This window comes from Tachysurus vachellii, chromosome 8 (assembly GCF_030014155.1).
Source record: "Tachysurus vachellii isolate PV-2020 chromosome 8, HZAU_Pvac_v1, whole genome shotgun sequence".
Classification (NCBI taxonomy): Eukaryota; Metazoa; Chordata; class Actinopteri; order Siluriformes; family Bagridae; genus Tachysurus; species Tachysurus vachellii.
Window position 1 is genome coordinate 26627564 of NC_083467.1, and position 20113 is coordinate 26647676.

General features: G+C 40.4%; 1 protein-coding gene across 1 annotated transcript; it reads left to right on the plus strand.

Annotated features, from left to right (window-relative positions):
• The first annotated feature begins 694 nt into the window (after positions 1–694).
• Positions 695–19620, plus strand: mfsd6b (major facilitator superfamily domain containing 6b). Its single transcript, XM_060877072.1, has 7 exons — positions 695–914; positions 1989–3390; positions 13345–13442; positions 15321–15482; positions 16661–16759; positions 16848–17149; positions 18536–19620. The coding sequence occupies exons 2-7, from the start codon at positions 1991–1993 to the stop codon at positions 18785–18787; spliced, it is 2313 nt and encodes a 770-aa protein (XP_060733055.1). The 5' UTR covers positions 695–914; positions 1989–1990; the 3' UTR covers positions 18788–19620.
• The last annotated feature ends 493 nt before the right edge of the window (positions 19621–20113 follow it).

A 20113-nucleotide genomic window follows, 5' to 3' on the forward strand; every position in this document is an offset into this window, starting at 1 on the left:
GGGTTTGATTCCCGCCTCCACCTTGTGTGTGTGTGGAGTTTGCATGTTCTCCCCGTGCCTCGGGGGTTTCCTCCGGGTACTCCGGTTTCCTCCCCCGGTCCAAAGACATGCATGGTAGGTTGATTGGCATCTCTGGAAAATTGTCCCTAGTGTGTGATTGTGTGAGTGAATGAGAGTGTGTGTGCCCTGCGATGGGTTGGCACTCCGTCCAGGGTGTATCCTGCCTTGATGCCCGATGACGCCTGAGATAGGCACAGGCTCCCCGTGACCCGAGGTAGTTCGGATAAGCGGTAGAAGATGAATGAATGAATGAATGATTTTGGTTCTTTTATTCATTTATTATTACACGGCTTCAGGAAAGCTGACAAAATAAAATTGTGCCACTAGATAGTGACCACTAGGTGGCGGTAAATACTTACACCTGTATTCTATTTTAATAATCTACTGGAATAAATTCATCCACTCTTCTATTTTTCTCGTTTTTCGCTCTTGTTAAAAAAACAAATAAAAAGCGACTCATATCACGAATTTGTTCAACTTATCCAGGACGCACCTTGATTGAATTTTAATAGACATGCTTCTTTATAATTACACAATTACAAGTCGTTTGAAGTTTCAGCCAATCAGCTTCGACCTCCCGGCGCACTCGACCAATCAGAGGAGATGCAGGTGAGACGCAGACGTCAGTGTGGTGGTAGTGGAGCTTCTCAGCAAGCTGCTGGTCCTAATAACCTCTCTGTCTATCCCTCTCTTATTTTGTCTTATTTAATGACGTTATTTACTCAATTCCTTGTGAGCTGGAGATGTTCAGGAGTTGTGTGTTTCCTGTGCGCACGCGCTGAGACCCGTGATGGATGAAGGAGTTGATTATTGTGTTGAGATCTTAGCAGGAACTTCAGAGGAACAATAAAGAGGTAAGTTCAGAGAGCAGATCTTGTCCTGGCATTGTGGTATCATGAGTCTGGCTTGTTTTATGAGATGACATGCAGATCATGCAGGATGATTATAACACCTTCATGAAGAGGATCTTCTCAATGATCCATAGTGATGCATTGGTTCAGTTCTGTTTATTTGACTTTGTCAGAATGAGGCTCAATACGTTATACTGTACATCATGTATCATAAGGGCGGGTGATATAATGCTAGAAACTTGTATTGTGATTAATTATGTCACAATAAACTTTTGTCCAATATCATTGGTATTGTGATTATTTATTTAAAAAAAAAAAAAAAAAAGACATAATCTTCCACTATAACATATTTTACACATCATTTCCAATTTAAATTGTATCTTTAAAAAAAGCCTTTAAACTCTTTAACTGGTTATTTTTTTAAATGTTTACGGACATGAACAGCAACATTACAGTTTTGTGGCATTTTGTCACTATGTCCGTGTGCCTTGAAATATCATGAAGCACATCATCTGCCTACAAGAGTATAACTCTGGGTGTGGTGAAGCTTGTATATTTACACAGGATGACAAACACCCTTCCTACGCTGATATTTTAGTGTGCTCTCAAACTGTAAAGCTAAAGCATTTTAAAAAAAAAAAAAACATTTATTACGGTTGCAAAAGTGTCTTCTATACATAAACTTTAGGAATGAATAGCATTTTTTAAAGAGAGAGATAAAAAGAGAGAGAGGTTAAGATATACGTTTATCATGTAGCCAAAACACATGTAGCATTTATCTGTGTGTGCTTCTGCTACTTTAAACACACCCGGCTCGGTGAAGGTCAGTTTTATTCTATTATCTTTTTTAATTCCATTTCCAGCCCCTTGTCAGGTGACCGTATTAGTCTTTGCTCTGTAACAGTGACGTTATCCTCCACAGCGTCTTTGCACAGAAGTCAACTTGGAGCATAACTCTGCTAATAACAAACATGATCTCATTCTCGCTAGTCACTCTGGGGTCATAGAGCTACTTGGGAATTATATTTCGCGTGTGCTTGTGTTATATGAGGTGTATTTATTTATTTTTTGTCACAGAGATGGCGAGTGACCGTACAGCCATCCTGACTGACGATGAGGAGGAACAGAAGAGAAGATATGTCCTGGCTGAGCCGTTTAATACCCTGTCACTGGGGACAGCAAACAGCACTCCACCCAGTCAAACACCATCATCTACCTCTATTGACTCCCTGCCCCCTCCAACCTCTTCCAGTACAGACTGTCTGGAGCGAATATGCCTGAGAATAGATGAGCGTCTCCTGATTTCCAAGATCTTCTACTTCTTTTTCTATGCCGCGTACGGATCCCTGCATCCTCTCCTGGCTGTCTACTACAAGCAGCTGGGCATGACACCGAGCCATAGTGGTCTCCTGGTGGGGATCCGTTACTTCATTGAGTTTTGCAGCGCGCCGTTTTGGGGTGTAGTAGCTGACCGCTTCAATAAAGGCAAAGCCGTTCTGCTGTTCTCTGTCTTCTGCTGGGTGGTGTTCAACCTTGGCATCGGCTTCGTCAGGCCAGCAGCCATGACATGCATAGAGAACAATAACGTAACAACTCCAAGTTCCTCTGGAAACCATACCAGAGTCCGTCGAGACGCTGTAGGGGATCTGTTGGGCACGCCCTTAAGGTTTCAGACTTTGTCTGAGGATTATAGGCCACTGGCTCGATATGTGAGAAGTGATAACACAAGCACGTCTCCCTCCACTACAGCTACGCCTAAACCACACAATGTAATTTATGACAATAGCCAAGTGCACACTATCTTCCTCGTGATTCTGCTGGTGATCATCATTGGCGAGTTCTTCAGTGCTCCGGCAGTGACCATTGTCGACACTGTGACCCTGCAGTACCTGGGAAGGCAGCGTGACCGCTATGGCCTCCAAAGGATGTGGGGTTCTCTAGGTTGGGGTATAGCCATGTTATCTGTAGGCATCTGGATCGACCATACACACATCACCCTGATCATCCAGGGGGTCGGCTGCACCGTGCCAGACTACAAGAACTACCAGATTGCCTTCATTGTCTTTGGCATACTCATGACTCTAGCTCTTATAGTTGCAACGCAGTTCCGCTTTGATTCCCGGTTTGGAGCTGAGCCTTCAGAATTGGATGTGAAGCAGCAGGTGGAGATCCCTCATGTGGTCCAGAACACATCCAGCATGGAGGAAGTTCCGGTGTGTCCCAGGCCTAACAACCCCCCCAGGTTTCCTTTCAAGGACATGATCCGTCTGCTTTGTGGGATCCGTTACGGCTCCGTTCTTTTCGTGGCCTGGTTCATGGGTTTCGGATATGGCTTCGTGTTCACGTTCCTGTACTGGCACCTGGAGGACCTGGAAGGGACCACCACGCTGTTCGGGGTGTGCTCGGTGCTTAGCCATGCCTCCGAGCTCGCTGCCTACTTTATGAGCCACAAACTCATCGAACTTGTCGGCCACATCAGGTAAATTTGCTTGAACTCTCGAGAGCATGGTGATAACGTCACTTTAATAATGTCTAGTCCACTGAACTGAAGTAAATGGCCACCAGTTAACCTTATATTACACAATCCTACCTGGAAGTTAATATAACACAACTTTACCTTTATATAATGCAGACCATGTTGGTAGAGAAGCGTAAAGATAAAAAAAACAAACGTTAAAGTTCCAAAATTTTATTAAATACTAATGGACACCGGAACGCTGTTCAATTCTGTACTCTGATTAGTCAGAATATATATTTTTGTTGATTAATTTTCTATTATACCAACTCTGAGAGCAGTGCAACTCTGAGAGCAGTTCTCATATAAATCTGTTTTCTTGTACGGTGAAGATTTCTTAAAGTAAGAAGCTGTTTGTTGAACATTTATGAAAGGAGTCGTGCTTTAAACGTTTTCAGGACGGAGAAGGTTACGCAGAAGGTTACGCATTGCAGTATCTTGGTAAAAGAGCAATGTTTTTTTGTCTTGACAATAAATAAAGAGAGACTGGTGAATGAACCAGTGTTTATAGCTGCTGTAACGTATGTAAGAACAGGAACTAACTAGTTTCTGGATGAACCACAGCTCTAAATGGAAATGGGAATAGATACAAACTCATACTAAGTTGTTGTGGTATAAAGAGAAAGAAAAACGTTCTTAATACTGAGTGAATTGATCCTTACACAACAATACCCATATGCTCATGCTTTATGAAGCCTACAGTATATACCACACATTATGACTATGTCCTGATTTTATGTGATTTATTTTTGTATTGGCGACACTAGCTGTGTAATGCTAACTGGTGGTCATTCATATTCTGTCACTGTTTTTAGCCACTAAGCATATGAGCGTTTCTTTAAAGTCTTGTTGAGTTAAAGGTGATTTAACTGACTTGAGTTTGAACACAACAGTGAATGGAACTGAATGTGGTAATGACTTTGAACTGTGTATTGTAGCTTCCTGTGTGTGTGTGTCTGTGTGTGTGTGTGTGTGTGTGTGTGTGTGTGTGTGAGAGCCTTCAAAAGTTTGCATAAGCCATTGCAAGGAATCTACAAGGCATTACACAGAGAAAGCTGAGAGCTTTTTTCTGTATTATGATGAAAGCGAGTTTTGAAAGTCATCTTCAGCTTGTAACGTCATCGCACCTACTTCCTGCTGCTGCTAGTCTCCAGCATGTAACTGAACCGAGTGTAAAATCTCAAAATCATTTCCCGGCGGTTTCAGGATTTTGACAGACCAGTGTGACATGTCTCTCTCTCTCACACACACACACACACACCTCAGTGTAAAATAGTATTACATTTGCTTGTTTGTTTGTTTTTTTAATCTGTTATTACTCTTTTGTTTTACCTTCATTAATTGTCATATTCCAGAATCCTCTGTGCTATGCAGGAAGAAAATAGTGATACAAAAAAAACACACACAGAACTGTTCAGGAGAAAGTAGTTTGTGTGTGCGATTGTGCCTTATGAATGTATGGCGGTTGAAGACCTACTTATTCAGGAAACACTTCAACTAGCACTTCTTTCCTTATCTTTTGCATTGAAACAAAAAAAAAAACACAACCTTTTCATTGTAGCTTTGAACAAATGTTTTAAACTCATGGCATCTTAAGTATATAACTTAGTGAGCCAGCATTAATGTATTCAATGTTAGATTTAAGCTCTTATGTACGTCGCTCTGGATAAGGGCGTCTGCCAAATGCTGTAAATGTTATGATGGACTGGTATCCTGTCCAGGGTGTCTCCTGCCTTGGGCCCCTAGGCACCAGGTTCCACACAACCCAGTTGAATAAGCGGTGTAGAGGATGGATTGATGGGTGGGTGGGTGGATGGGTGCGTGAATCTGTACAACAGCAACAATCTGCAATCTGTACTCCTTCTTTAAAAATTTTATTTTTCTTTGTAACATCTACACGTTTAAAATTGTGACTGTCTTTCTGGAAGTTATCTGCATTTAGGTGAATTCCAAATGATTCCCAGAACACATTGTGCACTAGAAATGGTGAAGAAAGTATTGGATGGATGGATGGATATTTTATGCGCAAACCTAAAAAAATAAATTATTTATTTATTTATTTATTTATTTATTTTTTCCACACAGAAGATAGCAGAAGAATGCATCTCTAGGTTTTTCTCCAAATGTGAGATTTCAGTCATTGATTATGTTGCATTAAAGGTGGGGTGCGCGATGTTTGAGAAATGCTTCAGAAAACTGAGTCGGGCCGACAGACAAAACAAACGTGTAGCCAATGAGTAGAAAGGGGCGTGTCATGTCAATATGCGGCGGAGAGAGTGTTCAGTGCACATGTGTGACATTAGCAGAAAGTGATTGAAACATTGACATGGAGGATAAAAATTAAAAGTGAAGAATGGCTTACGATAAGGCAAGCAGCAGGACCCGTGTTAATATAGGATCAGCTTTCCAGCGCTGGAGAGAACTGAACGTCTTCCGCGTGAAACGGAACTAAACCTTTCACGGTACAACACACAGTACTACAAAAACACATTTGTATTACCATAGTATTACTCATTGTGTTCATTTAATGATAAAAATATCCCCTCGGCCAGCCGCCCCGGCAGGTTCCGCCATAATAGTTGCCTGGGTTACGTATGTATGTGTGGGGCGGAGCTATCAAAACAGGGGTGACACCCATTTGGGTTAGGGGCGTGTTTGTTTTGGTGATTTCAAATGTCAACATTGGCTTTCAAACATCGTGCACCCCACCTTTAAGTAAAACCCAGAATATCACATTGTGTAACTAATTGTATTGTAATTAATCTAATTCTAATCCTAAATTTTAATCCTAATCTGTATCTAATCCTGAATCTAAAACACAAACCACTGTTTACTTTACAGCTGCTTGTAAATCAGAACTGATTACTGTTTCACTTTTACACATCTGTCTGATTCACAGAGCACCTTGTTACATGTACAGTAGATACTTCAGAGGAAGTAAAGGCGCCTACTCTGTCAGTCTGTTGACTTTAGAGCAGAACAGGTATGAGAGCGGCTGTGCACCAGCTGTACAATAAAGGGCATGAGTCAACAGAGAGAGAGGGAGGGGGAGAGAGAGGTGGAGGTAAGGAAGTGGCTTTAAACACACATCCTCCGGTGCTTAGACCCCTCAGATCGCAGCTTGACGTTGTACCACCCGGTTTGACATTTCCAACATGATGTCACAAAAAGGCAGCCTAAAGGATTTAATTACAAATGTTTATTCATTACTCAAGTTAGAGTTTAACGTATGATAAACTCTAAACGTTAGAGTTTAAGTGTGATCAAGTGTGTTTGTTTTTTTTCTTTCTCAACATCAAGTTGATTTGTGATGTCACACTTCACACTAGTGTAACTTCACGGTGTGCTTGTGGGTGTGGCCTGTCCACATTAGTAGTTAAACACAGCTTTTTAAAACAAACTCATAAACACCTCGCTTGTCCAGATGATCGTTTCGTTCTTATCTTGGCTTAGCGAATTGAGCTAACTGTACGTGCTATGTACACTCGCCAGAGGAACCTGTGATATCTGCTACTTCCTCCATAATTGTATCCCTCTTTGTAACGTTTACACGTTTGAATCTGTGACCACGGAAGTGAAGAAACGGCGGTCCGAATGCAACATCAGGTTGGAGTAATCAATTGAGCCAATCATTTGGATTTTTCATGTATCCCATCACATATGATTTACATAGATTTCTCACTTCAGTCCACGAAACTCTATTATATTATTCCTGCTAATCCTGTAGTAGATTGATTCATACGGACATGCCTATGTCTGATGTTTTTCACCAATAGTAGCGCACGATTTAGGTCACATGACCGTCTTTCTGGAAGTTACCTGCCTTTATGTGAATTCCAAATGACTCCCAGAATGTAGTGTGCGCTACAAATGGTGGTAAAATGGATTCAACCCATCTATTGTTAGACTGTGAGTCATTTGGGATTCAGGTCCTTTAAATTGTTTATAATTATTGATTTAATGATGGTGTGTGTGTGTGTGTGTTTCCCTGAATCAGAGTCAGTTCACTGCCTGTGTGACGCATGTACACATGAGGATGGGTTTCTGAACACTAAATAGTCAAATTAATGCCAACCTAAGGAACGAATACTCACATATTCAAATTATTCAGACTAGACGTTCTGATTTGCATTCTACACAAAATACTGACGTCACTTGCAGTGTCATGTGGCAAATCCCAACGTCGAATTTTAGTGTATGTCTGTCTCTAAACCTAAGTGGTAATGACTGGATTATACAAACAGTGGTTTAAGTGGGATTTCTCCATTGAATGGGCATGTGAACACTGGTGCTTGGACCCCGGTGATTGCTACTTCGACACACATTATGATTCAAATTGATTCAAATCATAAAAAAACGGTTCAGTGTGTTCATAAACACTACGCTCTCAGGTCAGTCTGATTGTTATTCACGAGCGGTGCTTGGACCCCTTAGATCGCTTGACTTTGTGTTGTATTTAAATCCACCTGGTTTGATGGGTGTGTGATCTGTGCACTGCTTCCCAGCGCTGCGTCCTGTGTTTAGCAGTCAGATTTCTGAGCTGTGTGCTAACGGGACCCCAGGGTCAGCGTAATCCGATCTCTTCCATTAGCTAACCAGATGTCTGTGCGGTCAGTCATCGATCCGGCCAATGTCCTCCTCCCGAATCCATCCAGCACTCAGAAAGTCGGCGAAAGACAGTGACGGAGACAAAGGCCTGAGTAATAGACTCCAGATTTGCGTGCGTATCTTCATACGTCACCTCACGTCACGGCTGCATTTGCATGTTCAATTTGGTGGCTTACGTGAGTTTCTGGCAAACTGGAAGGTTTATTTATTTATTTATTTATTTATTAGTAATGATATGGTTTAATCATTTCTGATGACACTGGCTATTATCTACAGGGAAGTATATTTTTATGCAAGGGTTTAGTTTTCATTTTACGGAAACACTTTAAGCTCATCATGCCATCATGTCGTTCTCTTCCACCAAATCCGTTCCGAGTAGAGAACATGTTGGTGTTACATAGACACAAAATAAATTACTAATGTTTTCACAACTTAAAGGTGGGGTGCACGATGAGTCAGGCCGACAAACGTGTAGCCAATGAGCAGAAAGGGGCGTGTCTTGACAATATGCGGCGGAGAGAGTGTTCAGTGCGCATGTGTGACATTAGCAGAAAGCGATTGAAACATTGACATGGAGGATAAAAACAAAAAGCGAAAAAAGGATTACGATAAAGCAAGAAGTAGGACCCGTGTTAATATAGGATCAGCTTTCCAGCACTGGAGAGAACTGAACGTCTTCTGTGTGAAACGGAGCTAAACCTTTCACAGTACAACACACAGTACTACAAAAACACATTTGTATTACCATAGTATTACTCATTGTGTTCATTTATTGATAAATAAATCTCCCCTCGGCCAGCTGCCCCAGCAGGTTCCGCCATAATAGTTGCCTGGGTTGCGTATGTATGTGTGGGGCGGAGCTATCAAAACAGGGGTGACACCCATTTGGGTTAGGGGCGTGTTTGTTTTGGTGATTTCAAATGTCAACATTGGCTTTCAAACATCGTGCACCCCACCTTTAAAGGAGATTAAATTATAAGAATTCGAAAGCAGTGGTTAAAATCTGATCTCGATAACACTGAATATCAGAAATGTCATTAATGATGCGTAAACTTTATTCTATATGTCTTTATTATGTCTTTATTCGGTTTGACAGCACATTTATTTTGACATACAGCATGTGCAAAAAAAAAACAGCAGCAGTGACCAAGACATGGAACATATCTAGAAACATAGACAAGAAAATACGATGAAGATCCTTAAACAGATTAGACTTAGATTAGATTTGTCTTTGTCATTGCATATGGGTACAAGGGAACAGTGCAGTATAGACATAAATATATACACAGAGAATATATATGACAGTTATATATACACTGCATATATTTGTGAATATAACTGCAACCTGTGATTAAATAAGTCTGTTTACATCATCAAGCATCTGGAAACCAAACTGTGTGGAAAACCATTAGCATGTTTACAGCTTTACGATTATTCATTTAGCAGACACATTTATCGCTTTTCTCTAAAGTGACACCAACGAGGAAGAACAAGCAAAGCGATCTATCCAGCAGAGAACAGTACAAGAAGTGCTTCCATTCAAGAGCTTTAATAGAGTGCTAGAGGAACAAAGTGCCCAGAGTCGAGGTGTAAGTGTGACGTGTAAGTGCCACCATTGAGGAACAGTCATGTACAACAGGGGTGTCAAACTCATGCCCGCGGGCCAAATTTGGTGTAATTATATTTGGCCCACGAGATCATATCAAATGTGCATTACAGCTGGCTAGCCGCATGCTCCGCTAATACTACAAATCCCAGACTGCCTTGCTACTGTATTGAGTGTAGTCACGAACAGCAAGCGCCCCTCATTCTCTGTTGACAGTCGTTAACAACCATGTTACAGTCACATCGGGCAAGTTAATTCCACCCTCCACAAAAATGGCCAAACGAAAGATGGACAATAGGAGCTTTCAATACAGGTTGGAGGCAGATTATCTGTTCACGAATATAAAGGACAGACCTGTTTTTCTTGTGTGTCGAGCTAACGTGTCTGTAACGAAAGAATATAACATAAGAAGACACAATGAAAAGAAACATTATGAGAAGTATAAGGACCTGGACGTAAAGCAGAAGCTCCAGAAGGCGGAGGAGATGGGGAAAAAAAAAAGTCTGGTTTCCCGGCAGACTATGTTCATGAAAGCAAAATCAAAAAGTGAAGCTGCTGTAAAGGCTGTAAAGCTTTATTGTGGCAGCAGAGATTGCAAAATCTGCCCGGCCCTTTAATGAGGGAGAGTTTGTCAAAAAGTGTATGGTCAGAGTTTGCAAAATGAACACCACTGATGTGTCTTTTATTTCAAATTTAATTTCTTATGTGTTTGTAATGGGGGGCACGGTGGCTTAGTGGTCAGCACGTTCGCCTCACACCTCCAAGGTTGGGGGTTCGATTCCCGCCTCCGCCTTGTGTGTGTGGAGTTTGCATGTTCTCTCCGTGCCTCGGGGGTTTCCTCCGGGTACTCCGGTTTCCTCCCCCGGTCCAAAGACATGCATGGTAGGTTGATTGGCATCTCTGGAAAATTGTCCGTAGTGTGTGAGTGAATGAGAGTGTGTGTGTGTGCCCTGCGATGGGTTGGCACTCCGTCCAGGGTGTATCCTGCCTTGATGCCCGATGACACCTGAGATAGTCCCCGTGACCCGAGGTAGTTCGGATAAGTGGTAGAAAATGAATGAATGTGTTTGTAATATCAAGCTCTGGTTGTTCCAAATCCTGTGTTCAAGCAAAACTAAAGTTTGTTTCCATATGAAAAAGGTTGAACATTACAAATCAGTTGCAGTTAATTTTTCAATAAATATTCAGTTTGGCCTGTGACTTTATCTCAGTTTTATATTTAGGCCCACTGTGAATTTGAGTTTGACACCCCTGATGTACAAGCTGGAAACACCAGGAAAGGGACCTCGTGCCTCACTGAGGAGGTTCATTGCTCGTTAACTGATCGCAGGTTGCCTGAGGAACCTAAACCTCCAGGAGAACGTTGAGGTAGCAGATAATGTTTCTGAAAAGTGCTTGTATGTAAGCAGCAAGGCCTTGATTGTAAGGTGTGTGTGGCGTGGGCATGTTTCAGGTTCTTTGTTGTATACCGTTAGCATGCTTGTAGCCGTCATCATGGGTTTGCCGTCATCTTATTGGTTGATTTCACAATGCGCGATCATCCCACTTCCATATACCACAAGACCTCACAGCTGGTTATTACCCTGATTGACCTCATCATCATGATCAGGGATGAAGCAGGTGATCCCTAGAGAACGGGACGAATGTTTTACACTTGCACTCCTCATCTATCATGCATGTCCCCTCATGCTAAATTTGGCTAGTTATAGAGTTATAAAGGTGGCTCCTGTTACCAAAGCTTTAATGCTAGCAAACAGGCAGAGATCAGAGGACTCGCAGTGCGTACACCACAACAGCCATTTCCTCTCGTCGAGTCTTTTGTTGTAAACACTCGAGAATCTTTCACACGTTCATCTTTGCAAAGCCAGCAAGGGGAAAATGTTCAGTTTTTTCCAACCAACCCGACTGATGATGTATTTCTTTCGTTTGGTTTGGTATTGGTTGTGGAAAATTTTACATTTAATGAGTTGCGAATTCTTCAAACATTTTTGGCCTGGGTTTAACTTTAAGATATTTTGTTGTTTTATCTTCTTCTATATTTTAGTCTGGTGTTACCTTCTGAGACATCTCTGACTTTAAAGATATTACGATCATCAACCAGAGACTGCTTGGTTTTTACTAGTCAAGTCAAGTCAAGAAGCTTTTATTGTCATTTCAACCATATATAGCTGTTGCAGTACATAGTGAAATGAGACAACGTTTCTCCAGGATCAAGGTGCTACATAGAACAAAGACAGAGCTAAGGACTTAGTAAGTTAGTCCTAGATACATAAAGTGCAACTGTGCAACCTGGTGCAAACAGTGCAGGACAAGACAGACAAGACAGTGCAGGACAAAAGACAGTGCATGACCAGTGTAAATACTGTATGTTCTATCAATATTGCGTGTGCAGAAATACTGGAATGAACACAGTGTTATAGCAGCGGTTGCATGAGGTAATGTATTGTGCAAATGTGAGACGTGCAAAGAGCAAAAATAATGTGCAAAACAGCTTGATGGATGTATAATGGAAGTGTGTGTATTTGGTGTAGGTCTGTGCAGTCCTATTTTTAGCCTATTTTTTACATTTTTGGCCTGATTTTGTCATCTAAGACTTTTTCATTCTTGTTTCAATGTTTTTTATGCCCTGTTTTCAGATGAATGAGAGGTTTTTGGCCCAATTTTTATCATCAGAGACATTTTTTTTCTCCTGATTTCTCCATGTGAGGACAGTCGTGGCTTCGATTGCCATTTTTATCCGGGTTTTATCTTAAATCGTGTTGTAGACTTTTTCCAGAGAAGACCAGGAGACTTGGATATCCTTGTGCAGTAGTCTTTATTGTAGATACACGATGAAACGAGTCTGCAAGTCGGAGCGTACTAGCAAGGGCGCTGCAGTCATCAAGTCTGACTTAAAGTTGTAATACATTGTAATTATACACATTTTAGCGGGCAGATCCATCAGATAGAGACAAAACACTCAGGTGACAATGAAAGGATGCAACAGCCCCCACACCAGATCCTGGAATTTCACCCTTAATCCAATTAACATAAGTCTTTCTCAGACCCCTTCATTATCATAGGAATGAGTTCACCTCTAATGCTTGGCATTTCTTCTTGACTCAGACCTTGAATCAAATGGCCACCTTAAACAACGGGACAAATGACACAAAGAGACAGATGATACCCTGAGTTACCTTGCCCCTTTCCTTTCATATTAATGAGATACAGGAACCACGAGTCTAATGTAAAGTTTGAATTTAACTAGCATTGTAACTTGATTTGGCTTCTACGTGATCCACAAAAATATGCTAGAACTAAAAGGAAATAAAACCATGACTTATTTGGGAATTATTTTCCCACAATTGTAATAATCAAAATATTTTTTGTCCCTGTTCACAACATTAACACATTTCTTTACTGGATCATTTCTTCTGATAAACCTGGTTTCCCCAGATTTTAAGCCTGGTTTAACCCCTTAAGGCACTTTGGTGTGCTGTTTCTGCTTTAAGAAACTTTTTTTTGTTCAGGTTTCATCTTACTGACACTTTTATCGTCTAAGCCACTTTTGGCCTGGTTTCAAGCTGTAAGACAATTATTCTGAAGTCTTTGTGTGTAGAAAGGTAAATGGTGGAATGGTGTGTGTGTGTGTGTGTGTGTGTGTGTGTGTGTGGGTGTTATTTTAACAAACCACTTTTTTATGCCTTTTCTCTGTTGTCCTTCAGAGTCTTGTATATCGGGTTGGCCTGTAACACCGCACGCTACTTGTACATCTCCTACCTGCAGAACGCTTGGGTTGTCCTGCCCATGGAGATCCTTCAAGGTAAGAGACTTGAGCTTTGCCATTCTGCTGCACTCAGGCTTCCGGTTGATTTCTCTAACAGGAAGCGTTTGGACCGGTCGCCTCTCAGGCTCTAAGTTCAGCCCAGGCCATGAATCGGCTGTTTGACTTGAAGCTCAGGCTCATTGTTTCCTGCAACACGCCCTTTTTACTGCAGATTACAGGGTGTAGTTACAGAACTCTGTGTTCTGAGTAAATATCGTTTACAGGAGGATTAATGTGGAATTTGTATAATGCTTTCAAACTGCTTTATAGGTATAATCAGTATGTATCCAATAATAATAATAGTATCATTATTAAGGCTTGAAAAGCTGCACCTTTAACAAGCCCACATGATATTATCTATCCCAGGCAGGTTCAGCAACTTTTATTGTTGACTCTCCTCACAAATATGTCTAGATTAATGAAGCCGGTTTGTCTGGCTTTTATACCAGAGACTCAGCAGTCAGGCCAGTTTATGGTCCCACATGGGTTTGGCCACAAAACCTATTTTAACCTAAATCAAATTTTTAGTGATAATCTGTTTAAACTAAGCCTGAAGTCACACCCTATCATGCCATGTTAGCATTTGAAGGACGATATCTATCCGTCGCTGACAGCGTTCACGTCATTATTGACGCTGGGTTCCAGTGGCCCCGGTAAATAAAGACAGAGACAAAAGCGTCTCAAAAGTGTTCACCTGTTCATTACATCGCTGTAGTTTCGTTATTCAAGTGTCTTTAAAACGCATCGCTAGAATATTAATCACGGGTTTATGTTCTCGTTCTGATGCCTTCCGGTTTCCATAGTAACATCTCCTTCACAAGGAATAGCTAACCAGTGTCCGAGCTACGGCTGTACAACTGATTTCTCGACATCTCCAGGAACTAATGGTTAAATACTACGATCTTTATTATATATTAACAATGGCAGTTGTTCTAGCGTATAAGGGATAAACCACTCAGGTGTGTGTGCTGCTATGGGAAATGAATCCATTCTACCAGTACACTGGTGTTCCAGTCTGCCAGCAGAATGGAAATCATCTTATGAGACGTTTTCTCTCCGTATATAGAAGCGTCTGATGTCGTGTCTGTGAGTCTGATCTAAATAAATCAGGACTCTGTTGTTCTTTCGGCGTGTATTAGACGTGTGTTTGTCCCTCTGTTGATGATCTTACACTGAATTTTAGTGATGAAGATAAATCTGAGCGGCTTTTTAGATGAACAAACACTTGGAGCATCTCAGAGAGCAGAAATGGGTTTGATATCAACATTTACTCTGAAGATACAAACATCTGTGTGTAATTTTTGAATATTTATGGAACATTTAGAACTTTTCTATGTATATGAATAAGTCCTGAGAGTCTACTGTCATGTGAGATTCATATCAACACCACTGTGGAGTGAGACACCACGAAGACGGTCAGCTTCAGCTTCATCATGAACAGTGACTTCACTTCATCGCACCACGACGCACACGGGGTTATTCGGCACCGTGCTCCGTGTGTGTGTATTGACTTATTTTCAGCTGGAAAAGGAATCAGCAGAAAAAATAATTTCAATTAAAACTTTTTTTTAACCCTTTTTCCCATACTAGACTTTTCTCCTCTTCACACACACAAACACACACAGATATGCACACACACACACACACACACACACACACACACACACACACACACACACATCCTATAGGTGTTTGCATTTAATATTGACTTTTCATAGCAGTGTTTATATTTTACATGTATCACATGTGTATTTACCTTCTCGAGCTGTAGTGTGTAAATCAGTGGAACTGAAGGTTATTTATGTTAATGCTGATGTTATTGATGATGATAACGCTGATGTTAGCGATGATGTTAATGACCTTGTTTTCCCGTAGGACTGACCCACGCATCGGTGTGGGCTGCGTGTATCTCGTTCCTGAGCGCGGCTGTTCCTCCGGCTCTCAGGACGTCTGCACAGGGAATCCTGCAGGGCCTTCACCTGGGGCTGGGTCGTGGCTGTGGGGCCATGATTGGAGGAGTATTCGTCAACTTCTTTGGTATGACGGAAAAATGCAAAAAGGAAACACACCCGTGTCGCTTCTCAGATTGAAGGAACGACCTCAGGTTTCAGCTGATGACGTGACTTTTGAAGGAAAAGTGCTTCCTGTTAAAGTTTGTGATGTTTACAGCTCCACCTGCTGTCTGTGAAAGGAATAACAACTGAACAGTCCATGATCAGGGACTGTCAGATGTGGGGCTGGGTGGGCTGAGGGGTGGGGCCAAGGGGTGTGGCTGGGTGAGTTGAGAGGTGGGGCTTATTTTTGGGTGGAGCAGAATAACTGTCTGAAACACTGAATATTACACTTCTAAAAAACACTTACTGCCTTTAATATCTATTGAAATAATAATAATAATAATAATAATGATAATAATAATAATAATAATAATAATAGAGTGTATAGAAATATATTAGACTTTTATTTATCTTTTGCATTTAAAAAAAAAAAAAAACACACCTTTGACACTTTCATTGTAACTTTGAACAAATGTTTTAAACTCATGGTATCTTAAGTATGTAACTTAGTGAGCCAGCATTAATGTATTCAATGTTAGAGATTTAAGCACTTATGTACGTCGCTCTGGATAAGGGCGTCTGCCAAATAATGTAAATGTAAATGTATTTCAATATGAAATGCTTTTTATTTTCAGGACTACTGAAGAAATTGCCTTGTTTGTATTTATATTGAAAGTTAAACCTTGTTCTGTCTTGGTGTAATATTTAATATTTTCATCCCCACTGCTCTAATGCAGTTTTCAAATGTGGCAAATGTTAAATAATTAGTTCATTAATTTTCATTTTTTTATTTAGTCACTTATAATCATAATCAGTTCATAATCAGTTATAAACCATAATCAGTTCGTTTGTGTATGAAGTTGAATTTACGGTTTTGTAACAAAGCCTTTATTGAGATTAATGAGATTTAAAGTAATCTAATACAAAAAAAATTGTTAATTTAATACTAAATTACTTGTAATTGCATTAAGTTTAAGTATTATCAAACAATTCAAAGCTCCAAAGGTTTGACTTGAAATCATCTTTTCATTATTATTTTTTAATAATAATAATAGGCAGTATTCTAGATGGTTATAAATTATTCTTTATTAATTGTTTTTCCTGTGTGTGTGTGTGTGTGTGTGTGTGTGTGTGTGTGTGTGTGTGTGTGTGTGTGTGTAGGTGCGGCTGAAACATTCCGAGGTTTAGGAATGGCGTCTCTCATCATCCTGCTCATCTTCGCCCTCATCCAGAGCCTCATCGGGCCGAGCGACAGCAGGCGTAAGACCATCTCTACGTACACTTTAAATATAAACACATCCAGACTGTAATACAGGATCTTTAATCTCCACTCATGTGTCCCCCACAGGAGACCAGATGCTGGCTGAGAACATTCCTGTACCTTCCAGTCCTGTTCCCATCGCCACCATCGACTTGGTGCAGAACCAAAGGCCCCCGGAGACGAGGGTCGAGACCACCTCCACCACCGCTGCCTCAGCTCCTGCTGCCAATAAGACCAAGTTCCAGGAAGAGCAGGAGGATGTGAGCAAGCCAGCATGGGTGGTGTCCACTTCCCCCTGGGTCAGCATGTCCTACGCCCTTTACCAGATCAAAGACATGATGTCCTCCATCAGGAGCACCCGTCCAGCAGGGGAGCCCCGCCCACAAGGGGTGTGTCCTATAGGAAACCACAACAATAATAATAACAATAATAATAATAATAAATACATATAATGTAGAAAGTAAAAATCTTTTCTTTAATCAAATAAATTGCATTTTTCTGCTTCTCCGTTACACTAATTTGTTCTTTACTGTGGCTCACTAACAATCTATACCTGTCACTTACCTTTGTTTTTTTTATGTTTGATCAGTTTCAAGAAATGAGAGAGTGACATTTCAACTCTTTCCTTTTTCCCATTCATTCTTTTCTCTGATCAGATTAAAGGTGAGATCTTTTTCTTGTCTTCTTGGGCTTTCGGTGTTGCGTGCGGTTAAAGGACAATAATCCTGACGATGGCACGAATTAGTCACTGTGTTATCAGACTGTTGATTATTTTCCTATAACGTCACGTCCTGAACTGTTTTATTCCTCTTACACCACGGCGAGTTCTCTAGGATTATAATTTTAACTGTAAAGAAGTAATGCATCATAATTTTTTATCCATTTATTATTACATTTAATGTCGAGTGAAACAGGTTTGTTTCTGTTCTCGTCATATTTACAGCACCTACAAACGTCATTCCTTAATCAGTCATCCTTTTTTTGTCTTTCAAAGGTAAATAAATAAATAAATAAATAAATATAAATAAGTAAATAAATGCAGCTTGTAGTGACAGTTTCCCCGAAAGCTACAGCTTTACCTCTGACATTTACAAAGTGCTGACACTGGAGACTCCTTCCTTTCCACCTCCCTACAAAAAACGTGACATTTTTTCACTGCTAGTGAAAAGATAACACTATAACGAGCACATTAATACCTAATAAACCTGCGCTACTGTCAGAAAACTAATCAACACCCTCTGACTGATCAAAGTCCAGAATCCAACAGTGCGGTGGTGTAAATGAATGAAGGTACTTACTATAATATTTAATGCTGTATGGTTTTCTCTAATTGTTCTTTTCACCATGAGCTGCAGTCAAGTGCAAAAGTTTGTGTAACCTGCACAAAACAGCCTGGATTGTTTAGGAAAAGAAACAAGAAGACCTGGGGTACAAAGTGTATGGAATTTCTGCATTTTGGAGTTATATTTTACTCGCTTAAAAACTCAGGGGGTGAAAACCTTTGCACTTGACTGTGTTTTGGATTACATCCACTTTGTACTAGTTGCACTTTAATCTCAGATGATTGATTAAATAGGAATCTGCACAGTGTGGAAATATATTGAGCTACAGAGCGAGTTTATCGTCTGAGATAAATGTAGAACACGAAAAGATTTGATGTCACAAACCAGCGATCACCACCGTGTCACCGGCTTTACAGACATTACCACTGATGATGTTATTTATACTCGTCCAGGATGTGTCCTCATTTGACTCTTTCCTGTCTCTGTTTGTAGGAGAGCATTGAGCAAGTGTCTGCAGCACCATCTGCTGGAATACCTCTTCCAGGTCCTTCCAAAAGTGCTCCAGAGCAGATCTCTTCACCTGATCCTCCTCAACATCATGTCTCAGATAGTCCCGCACAGGATTCTCCCGTCCCTGATCACACAGACTCGAGAGAATTGTCAGAAGAACCACAGAAGAACTCGGACAAAGCACCGGAGCTTGAAAACACACCAGACTCTCCTCAAATTCCCCCTGATCCATGACCTCTAGAGTTAAACAAAACAAAAACTGCTTTATCTTTTATTTTATTACTTTATACTGTAAATACAGAGTACTGTACGAAGGTTGGGACAGAAAGCTCATCTTGGTTCTTGCAGTAAATGCGATTTGCACGTCTAGGCCCAGTTTTGTTCGTTATGACACACAGCAAACTTTAAACCCTGCTGTATTTATCGACGTTCTCCAGGAATCACACACACTGGCTTCACAAGGCTGCTTTCATTCTTGATATCAACCAACAGCATTCATTTTGTAAATAAAAAATTCCCAGTACTGAGCAATGAAAAATTGGAGGGGACGAGGAATCCTGTGGCGCGTGTTGGCCGACGTTTCTTCGGTTCTTGTTACAATCAGTTTTAACCTGAAATCATTTCCTACTTATTGTTTCATGCACAAAAATGGAAGAATAACGTAATACTAACAATAATAATGAGCTCTTTAAATGTGTGTAGAAATATCATGAAGAAGTTCGGCTAATTCACCTAGCTCTCTTTGCTAATACAACCTGAGAACAAATCTAATATGAAGCCTGCAGACACTTTTCCCACTGATCAATTAGTGCGTTCTTTAACTACTGTAGCTAGCATTGCATAGCATTGTTTGTATAGCTATTAGTGTGTAAATTTTTTTTTTTTTTCATTTTTTAATGCTGCACAGGCCGTACCCGCAAGAGACAAACTACATGTGCCACTTGCTAGTCAGCAAAACAAACATGGAGGACAAAGACCTGGATAAAATGAATCTTCATATGGTGAACGGAAAATGTTTAATCATCAGTGTTTAACAACAAAAAAGATAATAAAGATCTCAAAAATCAGTCTTGAATTTCTGCTTCTGAATAAATAACTCATTAAAGCCAGCTAACTAATTATAGCTACATATACTGAAAAATTGTGTAAACAATTTTATTAATAACGGCTAAGGGTTGAATAGGTCACTGTTAATGTTAGATAAGTTAGCTAGTACTTAATGTTAGGTAACTAGATAATGACAGCAAAAAATGTTAATATATAAGTTAATGTTATATATTTAATTAATGCTCATTTGACGTTGATAGCTAAAGTAGCTAAAGTTTCTATGTTTTGAAGTTATACGGTTAATAAGAAGTTAGCTAAGCGGTATAATATGTAAGTAGCTAGTTAATGATGGCTAAGTTCAACAGTTAGCTTGTTAGCTAATGACAGCTGAGTTGGATAAAATGTTAGGTTTTTGTTGAGTAATTGGAGGTTAGCACTTAGTTCTTGGATTATGGTTAAGTTCAGATTAAAGTATAAAATGCTAAACAGTCAATTACAGGTAAAATAGGCAGA

What these genes read in the sequence shown, in the direction of transcription:
- mfsd6b (XM_060877072.1), top strand. Translation starts at nt 1,991, where the DNA reads ATGGCGAGTGACCGTACAGCCATCCTGACTGACGATGAGGAGGAACAG. An exon ending in GAACTTGTCGGCCACATCAG is followed by an intron (nt 3,391 to 13,344) that starts GTAAATTTGCTT and finishes GTTGTCCTTCAG; the next exon opens with AGTCTTGTATATCGGGTTGG. An exon ending in GCCCATGGAGATCCTTCAAG is followed by an intron (nt 13,443 to 15,320) that starts GTAAGAGACTTG and finishes GTTTTCCCGTAG; the next exon opens with GACTGACCCACGCATCGGTG.